The sequence below is a fragment of the Phocoena phocoena genome, chromosome 6 (assembly GCF_963924675.1).
Source record: "Phocoena phocoena chromosome 6, mPhoPho1.1, whole genome shotgun sequence".
NCBI lineage: Eukaryota > Metazoa > Chordata > Mammalia > Artiodactyla > Phocoenidae > Phocoena > Phocoena phocoena.
In genome coordinates, this window is record NC_089224.1 from 107,752,986 (window position 1) to 107,769,609 (window position 16,624).

The 16,624-nt window shown below is 57.5% G+C and overlaps 1 protein-coding gene across 1 annotated transcript in view; it reads right to left on the reverse strand.

Annotated features, from left to right (window-relative positions):
- Positions 1–3,862: 3,862 nt before the first annotated feature.
- The window catches only part of EEIG1 (estrogen-induced osteoclastogenesis regulator 1), a 33,897-nt gene continuing 21,135 nt past the window's right edge, over positions 3,863–16,624 (reverse strand). Inside the window, exons 2-11 of the mRNA XM_065879437.1 lie at positions 14,066–14,186; positions 13,843–13,872; positions 11,195–11,311; positions 9,399–9,445; positions 9,088–9,242; positions 6,881–6,985; positions 6,598–6,793; positions 6,013–6,134; positions 5,848–5,917; positions 3,863–4,479 (exon numbers count right to left, since the gene is read on the reverse strand). Coding sequence (XP_065735509.1) covers positions 4,434–4,479; positions 5,848–5,917; positions 6,013–6,134; positions 6,598–6,793; positions 6,881–6,985; positions 9,088–9,242; positions 9,399–9,445; positions 11,195–11,311; positions 13,843–13,872; positions 14,066–14,186 — 1,009 coding nt within the window. The 3' untranslated portion in view covers positions 3,863–4,433. The remainder of the gene's footprint in view (positions 4,480–5,847; positions 5,918–6,012; positions 6,135–6,597; positions 6,794–6,880; positions 6,986–9,087; positions 9,243–9,398; positions 9,446–11,194; positions 11,312–13,842; positions 13,873–14,065; positions 14,187–16,624) is intronic.

A 16,624-nucleotide genomic window follows, 5' to 3' on the forward strand; every position in this document is an offset into this window, starting at 1 on the left:
TGCAGAAAAAGTTCACCGACCGGCCTGGGGTGGGAGGAGGGGCTGGCTGGGGCCCCCAGGGATGGGGAGGATTTCGACTGGCTGTGAGAGGGCACCCCGTTACCATGCCAGGCTTCCCTGGCGACCCTTCGGGTGTCCTCTCTTCACTGCATGAATGAGGCTAGGGTGACCCTCCCTTCCTTCACCGTCTGCCTCTCGGGCCCTGGGTGTCCCGCAGCCCAGACAGGTCTTTGGACTGGGCCGGTGTGTAGGCCCCTCTCTAGGCTTGGAGGCCAGGTCATCTTCAATGTCTCCTCCAGCTCCGAGGTCCGGAACACTGTCTCCTCACAGCTCATGGGGCTGGCTGCTTCTCCCGCATCAGGTCTCACTGGGATGCCACACATGCCAGGGAAGTGACCTTCACAGCTGGGCAGGGTTCCCTCCTCCGCTCCATAGCCCCAAGTGTGGCTCCAGGATGACACTTATCACTGCGTTTTAATTAGCTGATTTACTTGTTGATCTGGCCCACGTGACTGTGAGCTCCCTGAGATTAGCATCTGTGGTCACTGCTGTATCCCCAGTGCCCAGAGTGAGGCTTGGCACAAGTAAGAGCTTTGAATCAGTCAACCAGCTTTGAAATTTTGGTGACTTCTGGAATGCTACAGAGGACAGCATGTGGAGACTCCAGGCCTCCTGAGGGGTTGTGTGGAGGCTCTCCGTGTGTTATCTTCACTTGGGGGGCAGGGGCACACAGAGATCGGGTCTGAACCGGGCATGACGTGCTCCTGCTGGCAGCATCTGTCTCCTTGGGTCGTCCAAGCCCATCACAAAGCTGAGAGGGACTTTTTTCCCCCTACCACTTTGTATACTGATTTTTCACTAAGCATTATTGTGTTCCAAAGGAGCAACCTTTTTTTAGCCTACAGCCCAATTCCTTCCCTCTCTATCTCAGGAGAATTTGAGCTCAGCCAGGAGCCACCTTTTCCCTCCCCAGGTGTGCACAGAACAGAGGAAGGGACTGAGAATCAGCCTCCAGGGTTTACAAAGGCCATGAGTGGGCATCAGCACTAAGAAAGGGTGGGGACAATGCGGTGCTGTGGCAGGGACAAGGCCTCGTAGTCTGGTCCCTTCTGGCTTGTCCAAAGCCCTGAGGATTCCTGCCACCTCTGAGCTCATTAAAGGCCCAGGGTGACTTGCCTTTCCCGGAGCCTGGCTAAGTCAGCTCTTCTGAGACAGGGGCAGAGAGTGAGGGGTGGTCCCGGCCTGGAGACGGTGCTGGCCTGTGGCTTTAGAGAGGCTGGGGAAACGCTCGGCACCTCCCAGTGTCTAGCTCCCTAGGAAGGCCTGTATACCCACTTTCTCATTTGATTCACAACCCCATTTGCAGCTGAGAAAACTGAGGCACAGTTGTTTGTCCTCAGGCATGCCTGTTAGAGGCTACCTGACTCTAGGGAGGTTAGAACTTGGGCTCTGAGGTCAGAGCTGCCACCTCATAGATGTGAGACTGGCAAGAAACTGCCCTTCTGGGCATCCGTTTCCTCCCCAGGAATCTGGAGTAATAACTGGTGGTAATTCTCATAACTAAGTCAGGACTTTGAGAACCTGGCCACCGACATCTCCCCCACCCCCAGCATGTCACCTTATACATCCTGCTTCCTTCTGATGCCGTCTGTGACCCCGACTTCAACTCAGTAAAACAAACAAAAGCCAACATGCCATAACAAACAAAAACTGCAACATTTAATTTTTTTCCCCCCAAACCAAGACACTGACACTAGGCTGATTTCCCTTTACAATGTTATTTTCTACAATAGAAGCTGGGACAGAGATACAAACACAGCCCACTGAATCAGGGGGTGGTGGTACAACATTCTGTTAGAAAGGAGGGGTGTTAAAAAAAAAAAAAGACCTCCCCTCCCCCCATCTCCCTGCTCACCTCCCTAAAGAGAGGAAGCCGTGGACATTCTCCGTCCTGGCAGGTCATGCCATGTGGTCACTTTGTGGGGTGACCAGAAAAAAAAAAAACAAAAAAAAAACCTAAAAATATTGTAGACCTTTATTTCTTTTCTTTAAATCTCCTAGTAAAAACGTTAAACTGTCTTTCAAGAAGATTCCAAACTGGCATTGCATAGACCAATTCCTTTCCAAAAATATCTCTAATATACTCTTTCTATCTCTCTATATATAGGATTTTAAGTCCAGAGCTGTGGGCACCTAATGGGAATTCACTGAGCTTGAGGGGACCATAGGGCCGAAGAATGAGCTCCCACGTGGGGATGAGGCCAGGGGCTCCAGGCCTCCGGCTCCAGCCAGCATTAATTTGGTTGTGGCCGAATTCTGTTAGTCCAATTACCCTGGCCCAGGGCCTAGCGTGGGAGGGTGTGGCAGGCTCTGTCTCCTTCTGGGGTGACTGTCAAGTTCAGACCTCGCCTAGGGTGGGGCTGGGGTTCCTGGTTTGGGGAATTCTCCCCAACAGCACCAAAGCCAGCTATTTTATGTCTAAAGCCCCAGAACTTTGAATCAGACCCCAAATACACCCTGAATGCATCTCCTCACTGGGCTGAGGTCATGAAGATACAGAAGGGAAGGACAGCATTCCCCCATCTTCTGGGGGTCACTTCAACTGGAGACAGTGCGGCCAGCTCCCTTTTAAAGTGCCAGGTGTCTGTGGGGCAGGAAGGGACCCGCAGAGCTGACCAGAGCCTTCTCCAGCCAGAGCAAATGCTCCGTCCTGCCTCAGCAGGCACCTTCGAACATTCATTTTCTAAAAGTTAGGTAATTAAAAACAACAACAACAAAAATCCTAGAAACGCTCTGGTCCCAACGCCAGGAGGTTCCAACACCAAGACTCCAATTCTTGCCAGTGGGGCAGAATGGCAAGGACCCCTCCCAGCCTGGGGAGGAGACACCCCCATCTGCCCCCATCCAGATCCCCAGCCCAGCTGGGACCCAGCCAGCGGGTAGGGAGAGAACAGAACCACCTCCCCTCACCTGGGGGAGGAGAAGATACCAAACTGTGAACTCTAAAAACGAAAAGAAAAAGAAAGGAAGGAAGGAAAGAAGGAAAAAAGAGGAAAAAAAGAGGCAAGAAAAGGAAAAAGGTATAGGGCTAAGTAAACACCAGCCTGCTGGGTTTATACAAAATGAGTGAAATTTAAGAGTGGCGGGGGTCTGTCCAGGGACTGGCTGGCAGTCAGAACCCACCTTCAAGCAAGTAACGAGGACTAGGACGGGAAAGTGCTGAGAGCAGAGGATTTAGGGAGGGGGGGCGGGGCCAGACTGCCCCCCCGCTGGGAAAACCCCATTAATGGACCCCACCTCACCCTTACCCAGAGAGGGGATGCTTTCAGAGGATGGCTGAGGCTTTTCTGGCCAGGAAGCCAGCTCCAGGCCAGTGCAGTCACAGCCCACCTGCCTCTCCAGCACTGGCCCCAGCCTGGGCCAGCTGACCCTGAGGGCGAGAAAGGGCGCTTTGCCTGCCAAGCCCAGCCCAGCCAGGCCACTGACCTCCAAGGGCTTGGGAGGCACCTGCCCTGGCTTCCTACTGGAAGCCAGCTGCTCAGGACCCAGTCCCGGGCAGAGGGGAACCACCGTCCACGCTCAGACCTTTCTCAGCATGGGGCTCGGGCCTGAGCTGGAGTTAACTGGAGTGGGGAGGGGCAGTGCCACGTTCCAGCCGGGCTGCTAGGGCTGGGCTGCTGACTGCACAGCAGGCAGCGCCCAGGAATCCTTGGGAAGGGCTCAGAGCACAGGCAGGTGAGGGCCAGGGCGCTGTGCTGGAGACAAGCGTGTGCAAAGTGCAGGCTGCCAGGGCAGCAGGAGAACATTCGTTGCAGGGGGAGGTGGGGTCTCAATCTGGAGTGTGGGTGGGGTTTGAGGTCTTGGTTCCCAGGAGGAGGCCGCCAGCAGGTCCCCCGGGACACAGGGAAGGGACAGCTGAAGCACTGAGCAGTCAGAGGGCCATGGTGGCAGGATTCCAGGGGTGGACTGGCCCCCCAAGGGCAAGGGAACAATGGAGCAAGGCCCTGCCAAGGCCACTGGCTGGGCCCGTGCTCCTGGAGTGAGCAGGGACACAGAACAAGAGGCCCCTCAGCCACAAGCATCCTTGCATGTGCAGGAGCTGCTGCATGTCCTCGCCGAGGGGCCAGGTGGGTGTCCAGAGGGGCAGTCCCCGCCGCGTTTGTCTGGCCCACCTGCTTCACGGGCCCATGTGTCCAGCCCTCTAGTGGTTCAGAGGAGAATATTCACAGTGGTGCCCGGGGCCCTGGCGGACCATGAGCGTCCCAGCAATGATGGGAGGTCAATGGAATGATGCTTTGGGGCTGGAGTGCATGGAGCAGGCACAGATGAAATGCGGCACAGATGGTGATCCGAAGGGGAAGGTCCCTTGTGGAATGACTTGGGTCTGGACGCCTGTGAAGGCAGGGTCCTTCTCCAGCCTGGACGCCTGCTCCTCAATGGCTTTCAATCACGACTGGCTCATAGACCCCAGAGGAGACCCTGCGGGGAGAGACAGGTCAGCTTGTCATCCTTGATGGTCCTTTGCGCCAGGTCCTTTGGGCCAGGCCCTTGGGAGTGCTTCACAAGCAGGCCCCATTTTGCAGAGAAAGAAACTGAGGCTCAGAGAAGTTGAATCACTTGCCCAGGGCAACACAGATGTTAAGTATTGGAGTCTGTAGGAGTGCAGAGCTGGCACAGACCATGCCCCAAGCCCTCCTGAGCACCGGCAGCTCTCACGCTGGGGTGTGCTACGCCCATCCTCACGACAACTCTGGCAGGGAGGGCCTGAAGCTAGCCCCACTTGACAGGTGAAGAAACTGAAGCTCAGAGGGATTACGAGGCTTGCTAAAAGCGCAGCAGAAGGTTGGGGAGCTTGATCGGCTCTTCTCCCCACTGAGGGAGGCCAGGGCCACCCCTGGGATTGTGGACATTCAGGGCTCAGCATACAGCTCTGCAATGACCTTGCTGCCAAATAGATCGGTTCTTCCCGTCCTGCATCTCAGCTTCCTCATCCTCAGAGGGGGCTAGAGAGGGATGTCACAAATCCCCAAGGAGGTGCCCTCTGTTTCCTTCTTGCCCACCCCACCCGGGGCAGCTGAGGCGACCATGGAAAGATGGCAGTTGCAATATCAAGCCTCAGCCAGTAGGGGTCAGCAGAGCAGCACCAGAGGGCAGGTCTGGAGACCCTGCATGGCCCAGCAAAGACCCCTTGGAGGTGGGGCCCACAGGAACCAGGGGAAAAGGCTTCAGCACAGCCCCGCAGGTGGGAATCTCTACCACTCATTCATTCATTCAGTGAGCCAGGCACACAGCAAGCATGCTGTAAGTGAATGATCATGAGAGGGCACTCTAAAACTGTAGGGTTCAAGTCCAAGTTTGATCCTACCACTTCCTTGTCTCTGAACGCCATGCAGCAGAAATCTGTGTTGCTCACTGCCGTATCCCCAGCACCGAGGGATAGCTCAGTACCTGGTGTGTAGCCGGTGTGCAATAAATATTTGTTCAATAAATAAACGAGTCATCATCATCATTTTTTTAGGAGTTCCCAGATCCAGGAGGAAGGGAAAGAAAAGTAGAATCCAAAATAAAGATGTATTAATCCCCTGCTATGTGCCAGGCACTTACCAAGCTTCCTCAGAACCCCCAAAACCAAACCCAGGGCCTTTGTCCCAGGTTTCCAGGTAAGGTGGTGTGGTCCACATCATTTGACAGATGGGGAAACTGAGGCTCAGAGAGAAGTGACTGGTTCAAGGTCACACTGACAAGAGCTGGCATTCAAAGCTAGGTCAGTGGGCTGCAGAGGCCATATCCTCTCACCACTATGCCCCAGAGCCACACTCGTGACCCACCCAGAACCTTCAGCCCTACCTGTTGGCCAGCTGGATGCCACTCAGGGTGGTGGAGCCATCGCGGCTCACGAACAGCCGGAGGTTGCTGTCTGTGGGGACACAGGGAAGGATGGGGGCTGAGCGGAGCGGCGCCGCCAGGGAGCCCCTGGGCATCGTCCCTGGCCTGCCGGCGCGGGCAGCTCACCCTCAGTATTGCTGCCGTCCGTGAAGTCCTGGCTCTGCATGATCTTCTCCACGATGTCATCAGCGTCAATCCGCGTGTCATCCACCCAGGTCGGGTGGCTCTCCACGGAGTCCTTCTTCCTCCTGGGGCGGGGCGGGGCACAGTCACAACAGTCAGGGCAGCAACAGGCACGACGACACAGGGCCGAGCCCCCGCAGCACTCAGGATGCTCCAAGTTCCCGTGAGAGCTGCTCCAGACTGTGTTCATTTCACCCTCACATCAAACCCTACGTGCGGACGCTGCTACGACCTGGTTTTACACAGGAGGCCACGGAGGCCTTGAGAGGTTAAGTACCAGCCTCTGAGAGGCTGCAGAGCAAGGGAGCAGGCGGGGACAGAGGGGACACTGAACCGCACGCAGCAACCGCTCACTGAGCATGCGTGCCAGGCCGGGGCGCCGCGCCTGTGAGCATCAGCTGGTTGAATAACCACGCCCACACCCCTGCGGCAGGGGCCCCCTTGTCCCCCTGTTACAGGTAGAGGAGCAGAGGCTCAGGGAGCCACCGGCGGGGTCTGCTCTCCAGGAGCACGTATGGTGAGACTTACCGAAACGAGCGGTCCGACAGATGTGAGGGCCGGGGTGGCCGCGGCGGCTTCTCGGGGGGCCGGTGCTCACGCTCGCTGCCCTCGGGACCCTCCACAGCTATGCTGAGGCCGCCCGAGGCGCTGCTGCTGGTGGACGTGTTCCGGCGGTGCGTCAGGTCCGAGAGGCTGGAGGAGCGCGAGTGCTCGGTGCTGTAGCCTGGGGGGCGGTCGGGGACGCTGATTACTGGGAGCCGGGGCCGGGGAAGGTGGAAGGCCAAGGGCAAGGGGCCGGGCGGGCACTCACCAGAGATCTTGGACTGCTGGCTGGCGTAGCTGGAGTTGCGGGAGTGGCCGGAGTGGAACACCTCCTCGGGGCTGGAGAGGTTCTGGTCCGGCTCCTCTGGCACCCCTGGAAGCCGGGTAGGGGCAGGGGTTACCAGTGTGCCCGCCCTCGCCCTTGCTCCTCCTCTCACTGAGTGTGGGGGGGTGGGTGGGGGGTGGGGGGGTGGAGAGCACATTATATATTTCCATTTAAGAGACTGAAAAGCTGAGGTCCAGGGAAGCAGCAACCTGCCCCGAGCTGCAGGTCACCACTCGAACCCCGGGTCATTCGTTCATTCCACAAATATCTGTTGGGGACATCCTCCACGCTGGGCGCTCTACCGGGTGCTGGGAACAGGAGACGTGGTGTCACAGGCACCAGTGGTGGGAAAGAAGTATGTTGAACAAAAATGACCCACGATTAACCACAACTGGCTAATGACACAGAGTAGGGAGCGTATGGCGGGGGGGGGGGGGGGGGGGTGTCTGACCCAGTCTGGAATCAGGGAAGGCTTCTCTGAGGAGGTGGCCTTAATGCGAAACCTTCAGGATGCGTGGAACGGAGCAAGCCAGAAGGAAGCAGCATCAGGGGAAGGGCCTTCTAGACGGAGGGAACGGCATAAGCAAAGGCCCTGAGGCTTGAATGGGCTTGGGTCTGTGTAGCTGGAGTGGAGTGAATAAGGGGGTGCGGAAGGCGGGGAACACACTTTCAGGCCGTGACAGCAGGAGATTCCAGGGAACCAGGCGGGGTCTGCCCAGCGCTCCATGAGTAGCCCCACCCCACCCACACAGGAAGCAAGGACTCATCCATCCTCTCTTCGGAGATGAGCACACGCAGGCCATAGGATGGACCCCAGGCCTGCCTGTGTCCCCACCCAAAGCCACATGGCTTTTCAAGTCAGCAGGTTCTCCACATCTGAGGGGTTGCAGAAGAGGGAGAGCGAGAGGCAGAAAACCAGCTATAGAGGCTTGTGGGGGCTCAAATCCCACCCCCCGTGGGAGAGGCACCTCTGTTACTTTGCACAAAAGGCCCCATATTTGCTGGAGTGGCCTGGTCCCCAGATCTCTCCTCTGGGGACCCCCACCCTGAAGCTGGAGAGAGCAATGAAGCTGGGGAGTCCCCATTCCTGCATGCAGCCCCCAGCTCTGGGCCACACTAGGCTGGGTGTGCAGGAAAAAGGGGAGTGGAGGGAAGCTGGCCCTTGGGGTCAGAGGGTCCCTCACTGCTCCCATCCCCTGGGGGCAGAATCACCCAGCAAACAGGGCCTGAGGCCCTGTGCCCTAATTGCTCTTGTGGCACAAATCAGGGCCGCCGCGTGCCGCCTTGCTTACTGATCAGCTAAGGGGTAGTCCTCCCAGCCCTGAGCTCACCCCCAGGGAAGGGGTGCAGAGGTCAAGGCCCATGCTCAGAGGGGCCTGCTTCACCCTGCACAGCACCCAGGGTTGGGGGGTGGTGCAGGCTGGAGCCTTCTCTCCTGGTACCACCTCCCCCTCTTAATTGCCACACTGATTCCTCTGGGGATTCAAGCTCATTCGCATTTTTCATAATATTAGTAATAATGATAATTTAACAAAACACGTGCTGGGAAATAGAGGATGCACTATGGGCCAGGCGAGGCGCGCACGTACGTTTGCTCAGTTCATCCCCAGAGCAACCCAAGATGTGACTGCTACTGCTGATCCCATTTTGCAGAGGAGGACGCTGAGACCTGGAGAGGCAAAACGGCCAGTCAAGGTCATGCAGCCAGTCCCAGAGCAGGAGCTCATAGGACATCCCTCTGCCAGGAACACTGCACACCACACCCCAGATTCAGCTCAAATGACACCCCTTCAGGGAGCTTTCCCCGGTCATCCCCAGGCGGACACTTTCTGTGTCTCTCTGACACCTCTCGTCACAGCTGTAGGTGGACATGCATTTGACATATTTATTGTCTCATTGACACCCGTCTCTCCTGCTAGGCCAGGGACCCGGTTAGTCTCGGTCCAGGGCGCTGCTGTGGTCCTGGGGCCACGCACAGAGCCCAGATCACAGGAGGGGCTCAGACGCCTGCCTAATGGAAGCGTGGGTGGGTACACGCCATCCCACTAGCCTTCCCTTCTCAGCAAGCATCCCCCTTGGGACCTAGGGATATGGGGAGGTAAAAGACTTCGGCCATGGGAGGGGTAGGGAGGGCATGTGAGGAACAGTACCTGAGCTGAGGATGGTGGGCCGGGCCTTGGGTGGCCGGGACCCTGTCAGGGAGTTGGTGCCACTGCCACCGCTGCTGGTCCCGCCACCCTTACACGTCAGCTGCAGGGAGGAATCCTGGCCTGGGATGGAGATGGACTTGGCAGTGGACGGCGGCCTTGGGAAGACAGATGGGTGTGACCGGAGTGCCCCACTTTGGGGTCGGAGAAGACAGGGGAACCCAAGAGCCTGGAGGAGGGGACAGTCCCTTGTCCCCCCTCCCCGTGTCCAGGACAGAGCCCCCACCCCTCCGGCACCCTGTACCAGCACTCACGTCTTGAAGCAGGGGTCTCCAGAGAGTAGGAACATTCCAATGGTGACCTGTGCAAAAGCCGGAGGAATCAGCCACGCCCCATCCACCCCCCCACCCAGGCGCCCGGCCTCCCTGTGGCCTCCCTCCCTGCTCTGGCTTCAGATGCACTTGGACTCTGATCCTATCTCTGTCCCTTGCTGGCCCTGGCAAAGCCACCAAACTTCAGTGAAGCGCAGTTTCCTCGTGCAGAGGACAAAACTGATCCTAACGCCTACCTCGTGGAATAGTGGAGAGGATGCTGGGCACCTGGCACGGGGTGAGTGGGGAGGGAATGTCAGCTACTGTCATTGCAAAACCACAGACAGACTGTGAGGCCCTCAAGGGAGGAGCCGCAGACACTCTCTATCCTCTGTGCCCCTCGCAGCCCTCAGAGCAGGTGAGCAGGTGGGAGGGAAGCTCTCGATGCCTACGCGGTGGGGAGGGGTTCACAGATTCCAACACAGAGGGCAGGGGCTTGTGAAAGTTTGTTGAATAAAGTAAAGCAAGAAGCCATTAGAAATGTAACATCCACTCGGGCAAAGATTTTGGCAATGGTCTAAACAGGGCAAGGTTTGGGTCCCCAAATCTGGGCTGGGGCGGAGCGACAGGCAGAGGGGTGATGGGGTGGGAAAGAGGTGCTCAGATCACAGGGACACCTCTGACAAAAATGTTGACCGCTGGGGTGAGGCTTTGTTTTTAATGGATTGTTTCATTTGGCCATGATAGCAACCTACAAAGTACGTGATGGCCCCAAGCTATAGACGAGGGAACTGAGACTCAGACTCAGGGGAAGGGACTGCTCAAGGCCCTGCAGACAGGATGTGGGGGAGATGGCCCTGAACTGGAGGCCACCTGCCCCTGGGGCCTTGATCTGGCCTGAGGATGCACTGGGCCACTGGGGCAAGGCTGAAAGGGCTTGGCTCTCGCAACAACTAGCCTGGACCTTTTCAGGTGCCTCTGGTTTCTTCGGCAAAAGGCCCAGAACGCCCCAGAGCCCTTGCCTGCCACCTCTTGCCCGGCTCTGCCAGGCATAACACGCTCCCGCTGGGCCAGCTCGCAGAGGTGTGGTTACAACAAGACTGTTTTCTCAGCCAGGTGGAAGGGTGTGGGGACGAGGAAGAGAGGCATGCTGGCAGTGGATGCCCAGATACCTCTGTCCCAAGAGGCCAAAGAGGCAGCTGCCTGGGGGGAGGGTGATGCCCCGGCTGGAAGCTTTCCCATGGCTGGGCCCTCTGAGCAGCTGCCCGGCTCTGCCAGGTCCGGGGATGGCAGTCCATCTGCTCACTGATGCTCTGGGAGCTCAGGCTGCCTCATAGCGTGTGGGCAGTGGTTAGGAGCTGGACTGCAGGCTCAAGTACCAGCTCTGCTTGTGACCCAGGCGGATGATCGAACCTCTGCGCCTCAGCCCCCTGCGGTGCAAAACTGGGGCCAATGATAGATACCACACCCCACGGGGCTGTTGTCAGAAACCACGAGATAACGGGTGGTAAGCACTCAGCCATGCTGAGCTCACCGAAAGTGCTCACCAAAGCGTTAAAGAGACTATTGGGTCCACCCCTGACCCTGATTATGGATGGGGAAACTGAGGCCAGTGCCTGAGTCAGGCCTTCGATGGTGCTTTCCCGACCCCAGGGCCCACGTCTTTCCCAATGTCTCTCACTGCCTGTCTGGGGTGAGAACCTGTATTCTTAACAACCGTTCAGGGGACTCTGACAAGGAGCACGTTTGCCCCCGCCCCTTGGTGGGATGGGGTGGATGGGGCAGCAGAGCCCTGGTACCTTGAGGATGGAGTTGTCCTGTCGGGTGTTCTTCGTGTCGTATCCCTCCAGCAGGCAGCAGCGCACTGTGGAGCCCGAGCCTGCAAACTCCGCCAGGTTCAAGTCGGCAAAGCCCAGCTGTGGGGACAGAGGAGAGGGTGGGAGGCTGAGGGGAGTGCGGGCGCATGGCTGGCAGCCCAAGGGTTAGCTTGGCAAGGTGGGATGGGGAGGGGAGGCAGAGCCCTCGGGCCCGCCCCACGGCCCAGAATGACTGTTGCATAACCTGCACCCAAGGACAGAGGCCCGGGCTGGCGGCTCCAACGTGGCAAAGCCAGGAGCTCACGTCCCTGAGCTGTACAAAGCACCCTTTGTGCCGTGTCCCAGCGTGCACCAGGGCAGCGCCCGAGATGAAAGGACATTGTTGTCTGTGACACAGACGCATTGTTCCCTGGGAAACAAGGCCGTGCTGTGGGAGCCACCAGGCCAGCGGACAGGAGGGGAGGGAAGGCCCGTGGGAACTTGGCGTTGGGCTGCAAGCGTGGAGGGCACTGCAGGGTGAGCAGGAGACCCTGGCGGGAGCTGGAGAGAGGGGCTGGTGGGAACTCCCAGCTGCTCCTGCGATGCAGAAGGGAGCAAGGGATGCGGAGGGAAGCGAGAAAGTGTGAGAACATGGTGTATGAGCTGAGAAGGCCTCCTGGGTGGAAGCCAAGTCTGCCAGACCTGGAGGTTGAGGTTGGGGGGATGCTGGGCTTGGCGACCTGGAAGACGAACCAAGCCAATCAGGGACATTTATTGAGCACCTGCTGCAAGTCTCTACTGCAGAGCTTAGGGCACATGCTTCAGACAAGGAAACTAAGGTTCAGAGCGGGGAAGTGACTTGCTCAGGGGCTCACACACCTTAACCGGCAGAGCCAGAACTGACATTAGGCCTGATCAGCGTCAAGTCTCACCACCTCTCTGGGCCTCAGCTTCCTCCTCTGATTAAGGGGAGCTGAGCCTGTGGTGGAGGTTTGATTAAAGAACGGAAGGGAAGGGCCTGGCAGGTCTGACATGTGACATAGCAGGTTTGTGGGGGGAGGGGGAAGGAGGTGGGAGTTCCGGCTGTTTGCCAGCAGTTTCTTTCCTGGCTGTCCTTCACCCACATGCAGCAACAGGAGGAGAAATCTCCACTCCGAGAGCATCTTCCACAGCCCGGTTCTAGCCACCCTGCCCTCTGCTTCTGGAGAGGGCATCAGCGCCCCGGCCAAGGCGGAGTACAAGGCCTGGTCCACTGAGCTTCCTGGGCTCTGGTCGGTGGGAAGGAACACGCCCTGCACAGCACCTCCCTCGGGCTCTCCACGCAGAGTGAGGTGAGGCAGAGACGCATGTCCCCTCTGGACTGACTGAGCCCATCCCCTGCTGCTGGGCGCCTCCCCAGGCCGCAGAGGGTGGGCGAGAGTCCCCACGAGAAGGGGGCTTAGGGCAGAGCAGGCTGATTCAAAGCCAGAGGTAACCCTTCCAGAGCCATCTTCCCCCACCTTCCCCAGTGGAAAAGGTTTTAATGCGTAGGCCTGAACTGTCTGTGGGCACAGGGAAAGTCCGGCAACCACACAGATGTGCAACAGCGGGGCCTGGCCGAGCCCTCTTCACCCAGCCAAACGATGGGCCCCGCCGCTGTTAGACAGCAAAAGGAAATTTGTGATGCCACAAAAACATGCCCATGATGTATTGGTAAGTAAAAAACCAAGTTGCAGAATCTGTTTAGAACAAGTCCCTCTTGTGAATTTAAATATCATATCACCTGCGTGTGCACAAGTACACACAGGGTGTGCCTTGTATGATCCTCTAAACCATATGCACACGTTTTATTCACTGCTCTGGACGTATATTTCATGCTTTTTTTTTTTTTTTTTTTTTTTCTTAAAAGCTCTGGAGGGCTTCCCTGGTGGCGCAGTGGTTGAGAGTCCGCCTGCCGATGCAGGGGACACGGGTTTGTGCTCCGGTCCGGGAAGATCCCACATGCCGCGGAGCGGCTGGGCCTGTGAGCCATGGCTGCTGAGCCTGGGCATCTGGAGCCTATGCTCCGCCATGGGAGAGGCCACAACAGTGACAGGCCCGTGTACCACAAAAAAAAAAAAAAAAAAAAAAAAGGTCTGGAAAGACCCTAACAAATCAAAATGGTGGAGTCTGAGGAGGAGGCCTAGAGAGAAACAGGGTGGAAACCACCCTTTCACTCTGAAAACCTCTGTCCCATTTGTGCTGCAACAAGCATCCACTGCCTTTATGTTAAGTGCAAAGACTATCAATAAAGATATTTCAAAAAAATTGGGACTTCCCTGGTGGTGTAGAGGTTAAGAATCCGCCTGCCAGTGCAGGGGACACGGGTTCGAGCCCCGGTCCGGGAAGATCCCACATGCCGAGAAGCAACTAAGCCCGTGCGCCACAACTACTGAGCCTGCGCTCTAGAGCCTGTGAGCCACAACTCTTCGCAGCAACGAAGACCCAACACAGCCAAAAATAAATTAAAAATAAAAAGATATTTCAAAAAAATAACACATCTCATGGAGGGCAGGGCGCCTTCTGTTTGGGGCAAGAGAGGCGGGTGGAGGTTCGTCTAGGAGCTTCTCTCATGCCTGTCCCATCCACCCATCCCGTCCCAGCCCGCCGCCCCTTCACATGGCCCCGCTTACCTTGGAGTAAGCCTTCCCACCTTTCAGCTCCTGCATGGGAAACAGACAAAGGCAGCAGGATGACTAGGGGATCCCAGGGACCTCATGGGTCTCCCCAGTCCACCCCACCCCCCAATCTGACTCCCAGGGAAGAGGGACAAGAAAAGGGGTTGACTGACTCACTCAGGGCATGGGCCTAAAGCCAGCAGCCCAGTGGCCCTACCAGCGCCCCCTGGCCTCTCACCTTGCGCACCGATACACGGAAGATGCAGGGGTCCAGCAGGCCGGTGGCCGGGTTGGCACTCATCTTACACACGAAGGTGAACCTCTTCCGCCACCGCACACAGTTCTCTTGCACCTCCTCCCTGCGGATCAGAGGGACAGTGAGTGCAAGGGTGCAGGGTCCACTTTTAGGGACGTGAGGGCCCTGCTCCCTTTGGGACAGGGAGGGAAACTCTCACTTTTCACTTTGTATCACAAAGTGACTGTATTTTCATAACAAGAATCTGCTTGTGTACGTGTTATAAAAAAAACGACAAAAACATAAAAATAAAAAATGAAAAAACACAAGGCGAGGGTGAGATCAGGCTGGGGGCAGCTGTCTGTTTCCAGCACTGCCTGTCCCACCCCCAACCTTGCTCTGGGGTCTCGGGTAGCTCCTTTGGCTGCCATTACCTCCCTCCAGCTGGACTGCCATTGGCCATCTCAAGTGAGCCTCACAACGGTGCTCCCAGGATGGACTCCCAGCCCTTTTTACAGACGAAGAAACTGAGGCTAGATAAACTGCCCAGTCCTGCCCAGCCAGGAAACAGCTGGCCCTCAGCCCAGTGCCGCCTGGCTCCAGAGCCCCCTTCTTCACCAGCAATAATAACAATGATAATAATAACAACAGCTAACGCTCATACGGTACATCTGTGCGCCAGGCACCCCCCAAAGCACTTCACAAAACCAGCTGCCACAGGAGCCTTCTCCAAGTGCTGGCGATCCAAGGTCACGCTAACCCTCCCAGCAACCGTCTGGGGCAGCTACTACCTGTAGTCCAAGCCCACGTTCAAAGAAACCGGGAGCTCTAGGGCTAAGACCCCGGCCCGAGGCCCACCACTGGCAGAGCAGAACAGGGACTTGAACCCAGGCAGCCTGGCTCTGGTGTCACGTGCTCAACCCTCCCCGCTGGGTCAGGGCAGGGTCGGGGAGGGGGTGCTGGACCTCCAGCCCCTGGAGCGCCTCCTGGACCTGAGGAGCACGACCAAGCCCACCAATTCAGCACCCCCCCCCCACTGGGGAGGCGCCCTGTGCCCTGGGGGTGAGTGGGAGCCAGTGGGAGCAGTCCACTGAGCCTCTCCAGCTGCCTCAGGGGCCAGTGGGCCCTGGGGGTGGCAGCGGCACATGGTGGAAATGAGCCCCCCTGCCACGGCAGGACGCGCTCAGGAAGGGAGGGGCAGGCGTATGAGACATGATCTCCAGCCTCATCCCACCTAACAGGAACGGCGAGTGGACAGCTGAGGAAGTGACCGCTCCACACCCTGGAGACCGCAGGGGCTCGGGTTAATGGCCAGACGGGGGCCGGTGGGCGGAGGGTCAGCACAGGTTGAGCATCTCCTGAACACGGGCTGGCCTGCTTCTCACGGCAACCCTGGAAGGAGACTCTGTGCCACCCCTTCTACAGCTGAGGGCACTGAGGCTCCCGGAGACCACCCAAGGTCACACCCCCAGTGATGGACAAAGCAGGATCTGAACTCAGGACGGTCCAACTGCAGAGTCAGAGCGCTCAGCCATCACCGTGGTTCACGGGTCAGGGGCTCGGGAAAGCCTGGCAGACAGAACCCCCTGGGGTTGTGGAGCCAGCAGCGCCCTAATCTGCACCCGAGGCGTCTACCCATGTCTCTGAGTCCCAAGTATGTGCCAGGTGCTGGATGCTGTGGTGGACTTGATTCACAGACTGACATCTGACAGTCACCCCACTGATGACTCAGTGTCACCGGGACAGGGTGGGGGAAGGGGTGAGTCAGGGAAGGTGACTGGCTGCAGGGAGGTGGCATTCAGGCTCAGACCCAAATGAAGAGGGGGGAGTAGCAAGCGGGGAGATGGTTCCTGGCAGAGGGAATCGCATGAGTGAGGAACAAACATACTCTTGGTTTCTCGGCCGATGAAAGCGCCCGAGCCAAGCCTCTATGAGGAGCTCCCTCCTAGCCCCACAAGTCTTTGAGGATGGGACCAAGGCTTCCCCACATCCTGCCAGGGCTGTGACAAGAAGCAACAGGACTCTGTCGGGCAGACCTGGGCTCGCAGCCTCACACTCACTGTGCAACTTGGGCTGGGGCCAATCACCAAAATGCTCTGACCCTGTTAGGAAGGTGAGCTCCAGCAACCCCCACAGACTGGGGACAAACAGAAAAGGTCAGGGCTAGAGATGAGGGGGAGGAAGGGAGAGCTCCCAACCTGCCAGTGGACATGGGCAGGGACCCTCAGGAAGCAGGTGCCAAAGGAGGAGTGGGAACCCTGGGCTGGAGCGTCATCTGACCCAGCCTCATTCATTCATTCAAATAATTGAGCACCAGTCGTGTGCCAGTCCCTGTTCTATGCACTGGGGCCACAGCAATGACTAGCTTACATTTTGCTGGGAGTGGGAAGGAAGAACGAAAACTACCTCTTTTGGCAGATGACTTAATCTTGTATGTAGAAAATCCTAAGGAAACCAGTAAAAAAACTATTAGAATACATGAGTTCAGCCAGGTTGCAATATACAAAAATCAGTTATTTCTATATACAGTACTAGTGAACATCCACAATGAAATGAAGAAAA